Here is a 13556-nt window from a genome sequence, read left to right as displayed (position 1 = left end):
ACTTAGTGAGGCCCTCCGCAACTTAGTGAGACCCTGTTTCAAAATAAAAAGTAAAAAATAAAAAATAGGACAGGGGGTATAGCTTGGAGGTCAAATGCCTCTGGGTTCCATCTCTAGACCTCCCCCCCAAAAAATAAAAATAAATAAATGAATAAAAAGTAGGACTGGGGGTGTAGCTTGGAGGTAGAATGCCTCTGGATTCCATTCCAAGTACCAAAATAAAAAAAAGAATACCAGTTGGTAGTACTTATATTTTGTGGTGGTAGTGATGGCTGTAGGGAGTGTTATACAGGGAACCTTCCCAAAACAACAACAGTTAACAGAAAGAAAGGTATTTTTGAAGTATTCTCTTTAAAGCATTAAATATTTTATGTATAGAATCTTTGTTGAGTCAGCTGAGTTAGATACAGCATTAATGAGGCCACGATCATGAAGGCCTAAGTTCAAACCACTTAGTGTTGTGTTCTCTGGGTCTAAATGGTGCCCATATCCCAGGCAGCCTTTAGGCAAAGTCTGGTAACCAGCTGGGCAGGATAGGGCATGCTGAGGGAGAAGTGCGTATAATGACTCTCAGTGCAAATTCATGACCTAAAACTTGTGGGAATAACATTTTTCACTAGAGTTGAATGAGTAGCATGATCGCTCATGGGAATTATTGTTTTGTGTAAGAGGAAATCGTCTGGAGGTTGGCTTAGGTAGCATAGCTCGCCACCTGAGCATTTCTTTTAGCACCTGGTTGTGTGCACACATTGCTTAAAACAGTGTTGTCCACACAGTATAAATACAAATGAGAAGCCAGACACAGAGGAATCACATAGTATGTTTCCATCATTTAAAGTTCAAACACAGGTAAATCTCAGCCGTGTAGCTTAAGACACGTGGCAGTGCAGCTGCCTTCCCCTCCAGATCTGTTCTCCGTCCTGCTGTGGTAACAGTTGTAGTTGGCATATGACTGCCCGCCCCGCCTCCTCTCTCAGCCTGTCTCTGCTCAGGTGTGTGCATGTGACGACATTTTCACGTGGTGTGAGGTGGCATTGCTGAGCGCCGCTTCTGCTTCCGCGCCCGGTCCCTGGAGCCTTGTGTGAGTGCTTCTCTGCACAACTTAGAGTCTGCTTAGCATGCCTGAGATCATGTCACACCCTCCTAGAATTGGCTGGTCTTCTCCTTTCAATTCACTGATATTTTTGTGCGGGGTGGGTGTGTGTGTGTGTGTGTGTGTGTGTGTGTGTGTGTGTGTGTTACTGGGTGTGGAACCCAGCGGCTTTCTACCTCCAGTCAATACTCCCAGACCTGTTTTTTTTTTTTTTTTAATATATTTTATTTGGAAACAGGGTCTCACTAAGTTGCTGAGAGCCTCACTAAGCTGAGGCTGGCTTTGAACCTGTGTGATCCTCCTGTCTCAGGATTACAAGCTTGCGCCACCACATCCGGCTTTAGAGATATGTTTAACAAAGACAGAATGAATGGGTGAATAAAGTTTAGGAATTCCAATGAGTGTTTCACTGAAATCTAGCAATTCATTCTTTGTTAATTAATTTATTTATTTTGTGGTACTGAGGGTGGAACTCAGGGGCTTTTCTACCTTGAGGCTATATACTCCCAGACCTATTTTCTATTTTATTTGGAAACAGGGTCTCACTCAGTAGCTGAGGCTGGCTTCGAACCTGTGCGATCCTCCTGTCTCCGCCTCCCGAGTGCGGGGATGACAAGCGCGCCCACCACGCCCGGCTTGCATATTTGTTTTTTTCTCAAAACGTATTAAAGGACTTCTCTGTATATTCTGAATATATATCCTTTGGATGCTCTGTTTAGGACTGAATTTTTTTTTTTTTGGTCTTTAACTTTGAGTTTTGTTTATATCATATAGAAATTTAAATTTTTTTATTTTGTCACAGATTTTTCTTAAGCATTTATATTCTAGCAATCTCCTAGGTCAGAACACACAATTAAATTCCCAACTCCCCATCCCATTTCTGTTCTGAGTGCTCCATTTTATTTATTTATTTATTTATTTATTTATTTATTTTTGTGGGTCTAAGTATGGAACCCAGGGACATTCAACCTTTGGGCTACACCCCTGCCCTATTTTTTATTTTTTTATTTTTTATTTTGCAACAGGATCTCACTAAGTTGCGGAGGGCTTCACTAAGTAGCTGAGGTTGTCCGCGAACTGCGATCCTCTGGTCTCAGCCTCTGAAATGAGGGATTACAAGCATGGACCACCATGCCCAGCTCATTTTATTTATTTTTAAAGTTTTTTTTTTTTTTTTTTTTGTGGTACTGGGGATGAATCCCAGTGGCATTGTACCTCTGAGCTACACCACCAGCCCTATTTTTTTTTTTTGTTTTTTGCGGGTCTGGGAATGGAACCCAGGGGTATTTGACCTCTCTAAGCTACACCTCCTGCCCCAGTTTTATTCTTTATTTTGAAACAAGGTCTCACTAAGTTGTGGAGGGCCTCACTAAGTAGCTGAGGCTGTCCACGAACTGCGATCCTTCGGTCTCAGCCTCCCGAATGTTGGGATTATAAACGTGTGCCACCACGACCGGCTTTCCAGTCCTATTTTTTAGTCCTTTTTTTTTTCAGTACTGGGGATGGAACCCTGGGGCATTCTACTTCTGAGCGATACCTCCAGCCATATATATATATATATATATATATATATATATATATATATATATATACTTTTTTTTTTTTTTAATGGTACTGGGGTTCCTAGAAACCCTTCTACCTCCGGGCTACACTCCCAGGTCTATTTTATATTTTTATTTGGAAACAGGGTCTCTTAATCCAGCGAGGCTGGCTTCAAACCTGCGTGATCCTCCTGTCTCCGCCTCCCAAGCACGGGGATTACTTACAAGCGTGCGCCACTACACCTGGCCAGCCCTATTTTTTTATTCTTTATTTTGATACAGGGTCTCACTGAGTTTCAAGGACCTCACTAAGTGGCTGAGCTGTCCACAAACTGCGAGGCTGTCCACTAACCCAGATCCCGGCGGCTTTGAATTGGTTCTTTAAAAATGGAGCACTCAAGCCGGGCGTGGTGGCACACACTTGTAATCCTCGAGCTTGGGAGGCGGAGCAGGAAATGATGGGTCCTAGTGAGCCAGAGAAAGAAGGATGTGGTGCCAGTGTGGATAACTCAGGGGTGAACTCATAGAGATCTGAACTAGGGAATGGGAAAGGATCCTTCATTTTCGAAAGAATTGAGAAAGGGAGTTGAGGAAGAGAAGCTGAATTGAACCTGACCCTGATCTTGAGCCTGGTGACTTTGGGAGAGGACTCAAGTTTGAGTTGTGAATAGGATCTGGATCGTTGGGATGGCAATGACTTGGTGAACTGATAATCTAATTTGACACATGTGATGAAACATGTGGTCAGGTGGGCAGAGTGACACCCAAGGTTACTGGTCAACATGCGGAGGATATCTGGAGTGCAGCCTGATTTCCCCAGCTGCAGGCTTGCTGTCTGCACCACCTCTACTCCTGCTGCTCTCCTCATTTCTGTGGATGGTACGTGTCTGTTTCTAGTAGTGCTTTTACCAAGATCTTCACAGCTTTCCTGTCCTGTGTGCTGTTTGGTTCACCATGTCTCAGTTATTTACAGACTTCTGATGGGAAGGAGGGTGCTCAAAGAGAAGCTTGTGCATGACATGTTGGCCTCTGCCACTGTTATTAGAACACTTGATTGGAATATTGTCTCGAGCTGGGTGTGGTGGCGCACGCTTGTAATCCCAGCATTTGGGAGGCTGAGACCAGAGGATCACAGTTTGCGGCCACTCTTAGCTACTTAGTGAGGCCCTTTGCAACTCAGTGAGATCCTGTTTCAAAGTAAAGAGTTAAAAATAGGGCTGGGGATGTAGCTCAGAGTTAGAATGCCTTTGGGTTCCATCCCCAGTATCACACCAAAAAAAAAAAACAAAAAAGAAAAAAAAATATTGTCTGGAAACTTTCTCATGAGGGTCAGAGAGACAGGGTTGAGAACAGAGCTTGAGAACTCCTGTGGTTCTTACCTTCTTCCTTCCCAAGTGGACCATCAGTAATGACTGTTGCTTAAATACTTCTTTGTATGTACATGTGTGTGTGATACTGGGGATCAAGGTCAGGTTCTACCTTTGAGCTACACCCTCACCCCCTTTTTATTTTTTATTTTGAGATAGGATCTCACTAGCTTGTGGAGGGCCTCCCTAAATAGCTGAGGCAGGCCTTGAACCTGCGTCCTCCTGTCTAAGCCTCCCAAGTACTCAGGTTACAGGTGTGCACCCCCACGCCTGTCTAAATGCTTCTTTTGTACTTAAAATTATGTTTAATAGTTTATATTATTTTTTACAAGAATTTCATGAAGGAAAATCCAAACTGATGGGTGGTAAAATTCAAAATATATAAATGAGGAAAATAAAGAGCAGCTGTGTCAGGTATTTCGAGGAAACAAAATTAGTGCAGAACCTGGACTCAAATGGAAGTGTCTGACTCGATCCATGATCTTAATCCTCTATCAGACTACCTTTCTCTGCATATATGTGAGAGAGCTATGTGCTTGAGAGTTACTAATGACATCGAGGTAGCCTTGCTTTGTAGACCAATAGTCACAAGTATTTCCACTAAGTTTTCATTTCCATTAAGTTTCCATTTCTATTTAGTTTAGAGATGTGTATCATTTATGACTGAGCTTCTATTTTGGTAATATCCATGTTGCTTGTTTACTTACATCTAAAAACAAGATTGCTGAATGTTGGCGCATAATGCTTTCTTTTTCCATTTAGTATTATGCTACTTTAATGGTGGATTCTGAAGTACTGTTTTCTTTTCAGAAAAACCATGCCAGATGGATCATCTGGATCGAATCCTGCTGTCTGGCATCTATAATGTACGCAAGGGGAAGACCCAGCTGCATAAGTGGGCTGAACGCCTAGTTGTTCTCTGTGGCACTTGTCTTATTGTTTCTTCAGTGAAGGATTGTCAAACTGGAAAGATGCACATTTTGCCTCTGGTCGGAGGAAAGGTAAGACTCGCAAAAATGAATTGCTCTTCGTTTAATCATTATGAAAATTAAAGGCTAGGAATGCAGCTGGCTGGTGGAGAGCTTGCAGAGATTGTATGAAGCCCTGGATTCAATTCCAAGCATTGCAGAGAGAGAGAGACAGACAGACAGACAGACAGGCACACAAGTGTATCATGGACTGTGAGGTTCAGAGGTTATCCATTCCTCAAATCCTGTTGTAAAACCATCTATTGAAGATATTCCTGTTTCCACTGCAAGGCACAGCTGATGTTTTTGACAGTACCAAGAGTAGATGAGATGCTGCCTTTAGAAGCTGCTTTTGAAACTAGAAGTAGCTGCCAACATCCACACCAAAATAGATCGCCCTTTTTTATTTTCCAGTACTGTATATTTAGCCCAGGGTTGCTCTACCACTGAGCTATATCCTTAACTCTCTTTATTTGGAGATAGGGTCTCACTAAGCCTGACCTCCAACTTGAGATTCTCCCCAGTCACTGGGGTTACAGGCACATGCCACTTCATCTAGCCAAAAGAGGTCTCTTGCTGGGCGTGGTGGCATAAGCTTGTAATCCCCGCCCTTGGGAGGCGGAGACAGGAGGAATCGCGCAGGTTCGAAGCCAGCCACGCTGGCTTAAGAGACCCTGTTTCCAAATTAAAAAATATAAAAAAAATAGGTCTGGGAGTGTAGCTTGGAGGTAGAAGGGCTTCCAGGAACCCCAGTACCACCAAAAAAAAAAAAAAAAAAAAAAGAGAGAGAGAGAGAGAGAGAGAGAGAGATCTTTTAGTTTCTTCTTTTTCTCCATTAGAATAAAATTCAGAGTAGGAGCCGGGTGTGGTGGCGCATGCTTGTAATTCCAGCATTTGGGAGGATGAGACTGGAGGATCCCAGTTCTCTGACAGCCTCAGCTACTTAGGCCCTCTGCAACTCAGTGAGACCCTGTTTCAAAATAAAGAATAAAAAATAGGGCAGGGGATGTAGCTCGGAGGTCAAATGCCTCTGGGTTCCATGCCCAGACCTGCAAAAAAAAAAAAAAAAAATCTGAGTCAGGGTTGGTCATAAGCGTTAATATGCCAGCCAGGAAGGCTTGCTTTTTTATCTTTTTTTTTTTTTTGGTGGTGGTACTGGGGAAATAAATCCAGGGGCATTTTACCCTTGAGCTACATTCCAGCCCTATTTTTTATTCTTTCCTTTGAAACAGGGTCTCACTAAGATGCTAAGGGCTTCACTAAGTAGCTGAGGCTGACTGTGAACCTGTCTCAACCTCCTAAGTACTGGAATTACAAGTGTGTGTCACCACGCCTGGACCTTTATTGTGTGTGTGTGGTACTGGGGGTGGGACCCAGGGACTTCTCTACCTCCGGGCTATACCCCCAGACCTAATTAATTAATTAATTAATTAATTTATGGTACTGAGGTTCTTGGAAACCCTTCTACCTCCGGGCTACACTCACAGACCTATTTTTATATTTTATTTGGAAACAGGGTCTCTTAAGCCAGCGAAGCTGGCTTCGAACCAGGGCGATCCTCCTGTCTCTGCCTCCCAAGCGCGGGAATTACAAGTGTGCACCACCACGCCCGGCTTTGTATTTTATTTGGAAATAGTCTCACTAAGTTGCTGAGAGCCTCACCCAAGTAGCTGAGGCTGGCTTCAAACCTGTGCGATCCTCCTATCTCAGCCTCCCAAGCGCGGGGATTACAAGCGTGCGCCACCACACCTGGCTTTCTTTCTTTTTTTTTTTTTTTAGTCTGTCCTAGAGGAAGCTATATGTGATTTTATTTCTTCTGTTTTGAAACTCAAATGTTATAACTTAAGAGGATGTCTATACAAAATGATCTTGTGAAGTCATACTTTGAAATATCTAACCTGATCTAAATACACAGCAATGTAGATTTAATGTATGTTGTGTCCCCTTCCCTCCACCAGTGCTCAGGATTGAAGTCAGTGTCCACATAAGCAATCTACCTTTCTACTACATTCCCATCCTTCAGTATATGTGTCAAAAAGATGAATCTGGGGCCAGGCCTGGTGGTCCATGCTTGTAATCCCAGCATTCAGGAGGTGGAGACTGGAGGATCACAATTCGTGGACAGTCTAAGCTACTTAGCGAGGCTCTTTGCAATTCAGTGAGAGACTGTTTCAAAAAATAAAAAGGCTAGCCAGGCGTGGTAGCGCACACTTGTAATTCCCGTGCTTGGGAGGCTGAGACAGGAGGATCGCACAGGTTCGAAGCCAGCCTCAGCTACTTAGTGAGGCTCTCAGCAACTTAGACCCTGTTTCCAAATAAAATATAAAATAGGTCTGGGAGTGTAGCCTGGAGGTAGAAAGCCTTTGGGTTCCACCCCCAGTACCACCAAAATAAATAACTAAACAAATAGGCTAAAATGTAGGGCTGGGGTGTAGCTTGGAGGTAGAATGCCCCTGGGTCCCATCCCTGGTACTGCAAAATAAAATAAATAAAAATATGAATATAGCCAGGCATGGTGGCACACACTTGTAATCCCTTTACTTGGGAGGCTGAGATAGGAGCTTTGCAGATTTACAGCCAGCATCAGCAATATGAGACCCTGTTTCAAAGCAAAACTTAGTGAGACCCTTTTTAAAAGCAAAACACAAAATAGGGCTGAGGATATAGTTGAGAGGTAGACTGCCCCTGAGTACAATCCCCAGTACCACAGAAAAAGAGATGAATATGTAGCCGAGTATGGTGGCACAAACCTGTAATCCTAGTGCTTGGGAGGCCGAGACAAGAGGATCTCCAGTTTGAGAACAGCCTCAGAATTTCGTAAGACCCTCAGGAACTTAGTGAGACCCTGCTTCAAAATACAAAAATGAAGGCCGGGCGTGGTGGCGCACGCTTGTAATCCCCGCGCTTGGGAGGCGGAGACAGGAGGATCGCGCAGGTTCGAAGCCAGCCCCGCGCGCTGGCTTAGGAGACCCCGTTTCCAAATAAAAATGCAAAAATAGGTCTGGGAGTGTAGCCCGGAGGTAGAAGGGCTTCCAGGAACCCCCGTACCACCAAAAAAAAAAACAAAAACAAAAATGAAAATGGCTGGGGAGTAGCTCAGAGGTAGAATGTCCTTGGGCTCAGTTCCCCCCCAACAAAGATGAATGTGTGAAAAGACATAGCTAGACTTAGAAATGTAGACTAGAAGTATAAGAAGCTGTGGGCCTGCTGGGGCCAGGTCTGAAAGGCACCCCAGTTCACCTTCTGCAAGTATGTGAGTCTCAAGTTCTCAGCTCAGAATGGTAGATCTGGGCCAGGCTTGTGGCGTGAGGTCAGGGGCTGGGTGGTATGCTTTGTTTTTGAAAAAAACTAAAAAATTGTTGTCAACCACAGCTGGAACTGAGGTTCGTGTCTAGATGTGAGCTAGAGGGGTAGGTGGACAGTTATGCTCTGGGGCCAAGGAGCGAGCCTAGACGTCACTGGCTCATGAAGGAATGGTAGAACTCCGTGGACAGGAGCCCTCTCTGTCAGGACGAGGCCAAGGTCCGGGCTTCGAGGCTGAAGGACAGTGAAGAAAGTAAACAGAGTGCTTGTGAGGAGGAGGGGAGTGAGGACAGGTTGGGGATTGGTAGAAAGGGAGCAGAAGATAAAAAGTGAGAAGGGGAAGTGAGCCCCCCCTTTTTTTTAGTGCTAGGGATTGAATCCAGGGGTATTCATTTTGAAACAGGGTCCTGTTAAATTGCTGAGGCTGGCCTCAAGCCTACAATCCTTCTGTCTCAGCCTCCCAAATACTGGGATTGATTACAGGTGTGTGCCACCACGTCAACTGAGCCTCCCATTAAAAAAAAAAAAAAAAAACACACCTAGAAATTTTTGGTTAAGGCTGATGTACACAAGTTCAAGAATTTGAAGATAAACTCACTCCAGATTGAAATGGAAATAAATGAACAACCTGGAAAGACTTGAAATAAATGTGTTTAGGATTTTCTGAGAGAACGGAACAACAAAAAGGAAAAGAAATTTAGAAATAGAAAAATTCTAAAATAGAAATATGCAGCTATGAAGAAATCAGTTACAACATTGGAAATGGAAAGGCAGTTACTAAAATTTAAAACTTGGTAAGTAAGCCGGGCGTGGTGGCGCACGCTTGTAATCCCCGTGCTTGGGAGGCAACGACAGGAGGATCGCGCAGGTTTGAAGCCAGCCGCGTGTGCTGGCTTAGGAGACCCTGTTTCCAAATAAAAATATAAAAATAGGTCTGGGAGTGTAGCCCGGAGGTAGAAGGGCTTCCAGGAACCCCAGTACCACAAAAAAAAAAAAAAATAATAATAATAATAAATAAATAAAACTTGGTAAGTAGATAAACTTTGGGTCAGAAAAAGAGAGTATTGGTTAATATAGTAAAGTAATTCTTCACTGTTCTCTCTTTTGTTGTTTGCAATACGGGAATTGAAACCCGGGGCATTCTACCTCCAAGCTACACCCCCAGCTATTTTTTATTCTTTTATTTTGAAACAGGGTCTCACTGAGCTAAGAGCCGGGCATGGTGGCTCACGCTTGTAATCTCAGTGCTTGGGAGGCTGAAACAAGAGGATCACACAGGTTCGAAGCCAGCCTCAGCTGCTTAGTGAGGCTCTCAGCAACTTAGTGAGACTCTGTTTCCAAATAAAGTATTAAAAAAAAGGTCTGGGAGTATAGCCGGAAAAGCCCCTGGGTTCCACCCCCAGTACAAAAAAAAAAAAAAAAAGAAAAGAAAAGTAGTAGCTGAGGCTGTCTGAGAACCACAATTCTCCTGTCTCAGCCTCCCAAATGCTGGGATTATATGCGTGCACCACCACGCCTGGCTTGCCCATTCTCTTTCCTTTGCCAGTAGAACAGGATTTTATTCAGCCTGGCAATGTGCTCAGGATCAAAAACTGTCTCCTTGCTCATAGGTAGGGGTGGCTAGTGAGAAACAAGCAGAAGCTTTCAGGTGGCCTCCGGGAAAGCCCTCTGAAAGACAGACATGGGTGGGGTGACACTTTCCCTACTCCGACTTCCTTAGTGGAACATATTCCTTCGGTGTCGGAGTCGGGACAACCGTGTGGTGACCACGAGCTCGCAGGCAGGTGCCAAGTGTGGCCATTTGGAAAGCAGAAGGAACCTGTGTCCTTGGTGGCATTACACAGCTGCTGTTCCAGTCTTTATTGTCTTTTTGTTTTTGTTTAACTGATGTAATGATACAATGAGGACTCTAACAGATTTTTAAAAAAATAGAAGCACCCTTACGAGAGACTCTGATATACATCTAATAGGTCCATGAAAGAGAGCAGAAGGAAGAGGCAACAGCTGAAAAAATAATCTTTGCAAATTTCCTAGAAACAAACATGAGTGTTGAGATTAAACACAGTGAGTACAGTATACCTAGATACATTGCAGAATATAAGGGGTAGATCAAGTTATCAGTGCTCCTAGAGAAGCTGGCACAGCCCGCCTTAGTCCCAGATACTCCGCAGCACAGGTGGGAGCCTCCCTGGAGCCAGGAATTGAGGTCATTGTAGGTAGCATCACAAACAAAGCCAGAGCTTCCAGAGAGAAGACTTCTGAAAAGGAATGGTAGACTGGCAAAAGTCATCTTTTTTTCAAAAATAGGTACTCAAAGGTTATTTGCAAGATTGCTGCAAGAAAACAAGTGTCAACCTGTGGTTGTTTTTTTTTTGGGGGGGGGGTCTTAGGGGTAGATCCCAGCATCTCACACATGCTAGGCAATGCTCTACCACTGAGGTCCACTTCTAGACTGTGTGTGTATGTGTGTGTGTATGTGTGTGTGTGTGTGCATGTATGCATATGCATATATGGTGTGTGTGTATGATATTGGGATTGAATCCAGGGGCATTTTACCTCTGAGCTACACCCCCAGCCCTATATCTTATTTTTTATTATGAAACTGGGTCTCAATAAGTGGCTGAGGCTGGCCGTGAACCTGGATCCTTTTGTCTTAGCCTCCCAAGTACTGGAATTATCCTCATATGCCATGATGTTCGGCTTTCCCAGCCCTGTTTTTTATTCTTAATTTTGAAACAGAGTCTCACTAAGTTGCAGAGGGCTTCACTTAGTAGCCATAGCTGGCCATGAACCTCCTGTCTCAGCCTCCCAAGTACTGGGATTACAAGCAGGTGTCACCACAGCCAGCTTTGATCTATATTTTATACCCAGACAGGTTATCTTAAAAGAGTCAAAGCAAAAGAAGACATTTTAAGATATACAAAGACAAGCCTATTCTCACTTGAAAGAACTACTAAACATATACTTTCAAACCCTATCCCCCCAAAAAGAGAAGAAAAATAAAACAGTAATGGAAAATAAATTCAAAGGGAAGATTATGAGATATAAGAAACTGATGACATTAGATACAGTGTGAGGTCATGCCTATAATCTCAGTACTTGGGAGGCTGCTACAGTAGGATCACAGGTTTCAGGCTAGTCTCAGTAACTTAGCAAGACTCTATTTCAAAATAAAAAATAAGAAGGGCTGGGGGTAATCCAGACATGGTGGTGCATGCCTGGAAATTCCAGTATTTGGGAAGCTGAGATGAGGCTCACAGGTTCGAGGACAGCCCCAGCAGCCTAGCAAGACACTGTTTCAAAACAAAACAAACCAGTTAATTAATTTAAAAATAAAGGCTGGGGGTATAGCTTTGAGGTAGAGTTTCCCCCCTCAGTTTGAATTCTTAGTACTGAAAAAAAGAAAAATAAAAGAATGTTAATATAGACTTTATAAAAAATGGTAACACATTTAATATTGATTATAAAAATTATTTATTTTTATGTAGGGTATCAGGGATACACCTCCAGCCCTTTTTATCTTTTATTTTGAAACAGGGCCTTGCTAGGTTACTGAGAGTCTTGCTACATTTTTGAGGCTTGTCTTAAACCTGTGATCCTTCTGTCACAGCTTCTCAAGTACTGAGATTATAGATGTACGCTAGCACACCTGGCAAAATTCTATATTATCTTTTATTTACTTTTTTTGTGGTACTATGGATTAAACCCAGAGGTGTTCTACCTCTGAGCTACACTCCCAGCCCTTTTTATTTTTATTTTGAAATAGGGTCTCCCTAAGTTTCTGAGGCTGTGAACCTGCAAGTCCTGTCTCAGCCTCCCAAGTATTAGGATTAAAGGCATGTGCCACCATACTCGACCTGGGATGGGTTTTTGAGAATAAGCTTGTTCTACCTCTGAGTTAAACTCCTAGTCCTATTTAATTTTTTATTTTAAAACAGGATCTTGCTAAGTTCCCATGCACTGGCCTTGAACCTGTACTCCTTCTGTTTCAGCGTCCCACGTTCCTAAGTACTGTGATTACAGGTGAGCACCACCATGGCCAGCTATATTTTATGTAACAAACTACTTTGAAGCTGGGTGTGGTGTCACACGCCTGTAATTTCAGTACTTGGAAGGCTGAGACTAGAGGATCAAAGGTTCAAGGCCAATGCATGGTAACTTAACAAGACCCTGTTTCAAAATAAAAAATAAAATCGGGCTGTGGGTTTAGCTCAGAGGGAAAATGTCTTTGGGTTCAATCCTCAGTACTACCAAAATAAATAAATAAATAAAAAGTTGAAAGTGACAGGATGATAACATATATAGTTGTCATATACTAAGCAAAAGAAAGTACAATTATATTCTTAGTATCATGAAACTTATTTATGTAAGTTAGAATGGAACAAAGATTTCTAACTAAAATACATAAAGCACTTTTGCAACTAAGTACTAAAAACAAAAATAACCCAGGAGTGAGCAGACAAAAGATGTGAACAGACCATTTACCACAGAAGATACACAGAAGGAAGTGAACACAGGAGAAGCTCCTCAGCGTCATTCGCCATTCAGGGGATAAGGGGGAGGTCGCGGCAGATACTCCTTGCCACCAGGACGGGCAGAACTAAATGGCGATGAACACAAAGTCTGGCAAAGACACAAAGCAGCTTGACATTCATGCAGCATTGGTGGGGACGAGGTCACTCTGGAAAAGAGTGTTTTCCTTCCTTGTACAATTAAACATATGCCTCTTAGACAGCCCAGCGATTCTACCTCTAGTTTTACCCAAGAGAAATGAATGTATCTTCTTACAAAGACTTGTAAGTAAATGCTCATAGCTTTATTTATAACCACCCCAAAGAGAAACAACCCAAGTTCTCCTTAACTGGTGAATTGATAGATACTTTGGTATATTCATACAATGGAATACTGCTAAGCAGTAGAAAGGAATGAACTGTGGACACACGCAAGAACTAGGATGAATCTGGAAAGCATTCTAAGAGGAAAAGAGTCAGACACAAAAGTCCATTTATGTATGATTTTATTTCTGTGAAATTCTGAAAAAGGCAGCAAAAACTATAGTGATAGAAAACAGATCAGAGCCCGGCGTGGTGGCGCACGCTTGTAATCTCAGCATTTGGGAGGCTGAGACCGGAGGATCGCAGTTCGCGGACAGCCTCAGCTACTTAGTGAGGCCCTCTGCAATTCAGTGAGACCCAGTTTCAAAATAAAGAATAAAAAATAGGGCTGGGGGTGTAGCTCGGAGGTCGAATGCCCCTGGATCCCATCCCCAGACCCACAAAAAAAC

General features: G+C 43.1%; 1 protein-coding gene across 2 annotated transcripts in view; it reads left to right on the top strand.

Annotated features, from left to right (window-relative positions):
* PHLPP2 (PH domain and leucine rich repeat protein phosphatase 2) overlaps nucleotides 1-13556 on the top strand; it is a gene marked incomplete at both ends in the record, with an annotated part of 83178 nt that overhangs the window by 29747 nt on the left and 39875 nt on the right. For both annotated transcript variants that reach the window (XM_080702165.1, XM_080702164.1), the window contains one exon: nucleotides 4812-5002. In XM_080702165.1, coding sequence (XP_080558291.1) covers nucleotides 4812-5002 — 191 coding nt within the window. The remainder of the gene's footprint in view (nucleotides 1-4811; nucleotides 5003-13556) is intronic.

The sequence above is a fragment of the Muscardinus avellanarius genome, assembly GCF_963383645.1.
Source record: "Muscardinus avellanarius genome assembly, chromosome: 10".
In the NCBI taxonomy this organism is placed as follows: Eukaryota; Metazoa; Chordata; class Mammalia; order Rodentia; family Gliridae; genus Muscardinus; species Muscardinus avellanarius.
The sequence above is the reverse complement of the archived record's forward strand: the minus strand, read 5'-3'. Positions and strand labels throughout refer to the sequence as shown.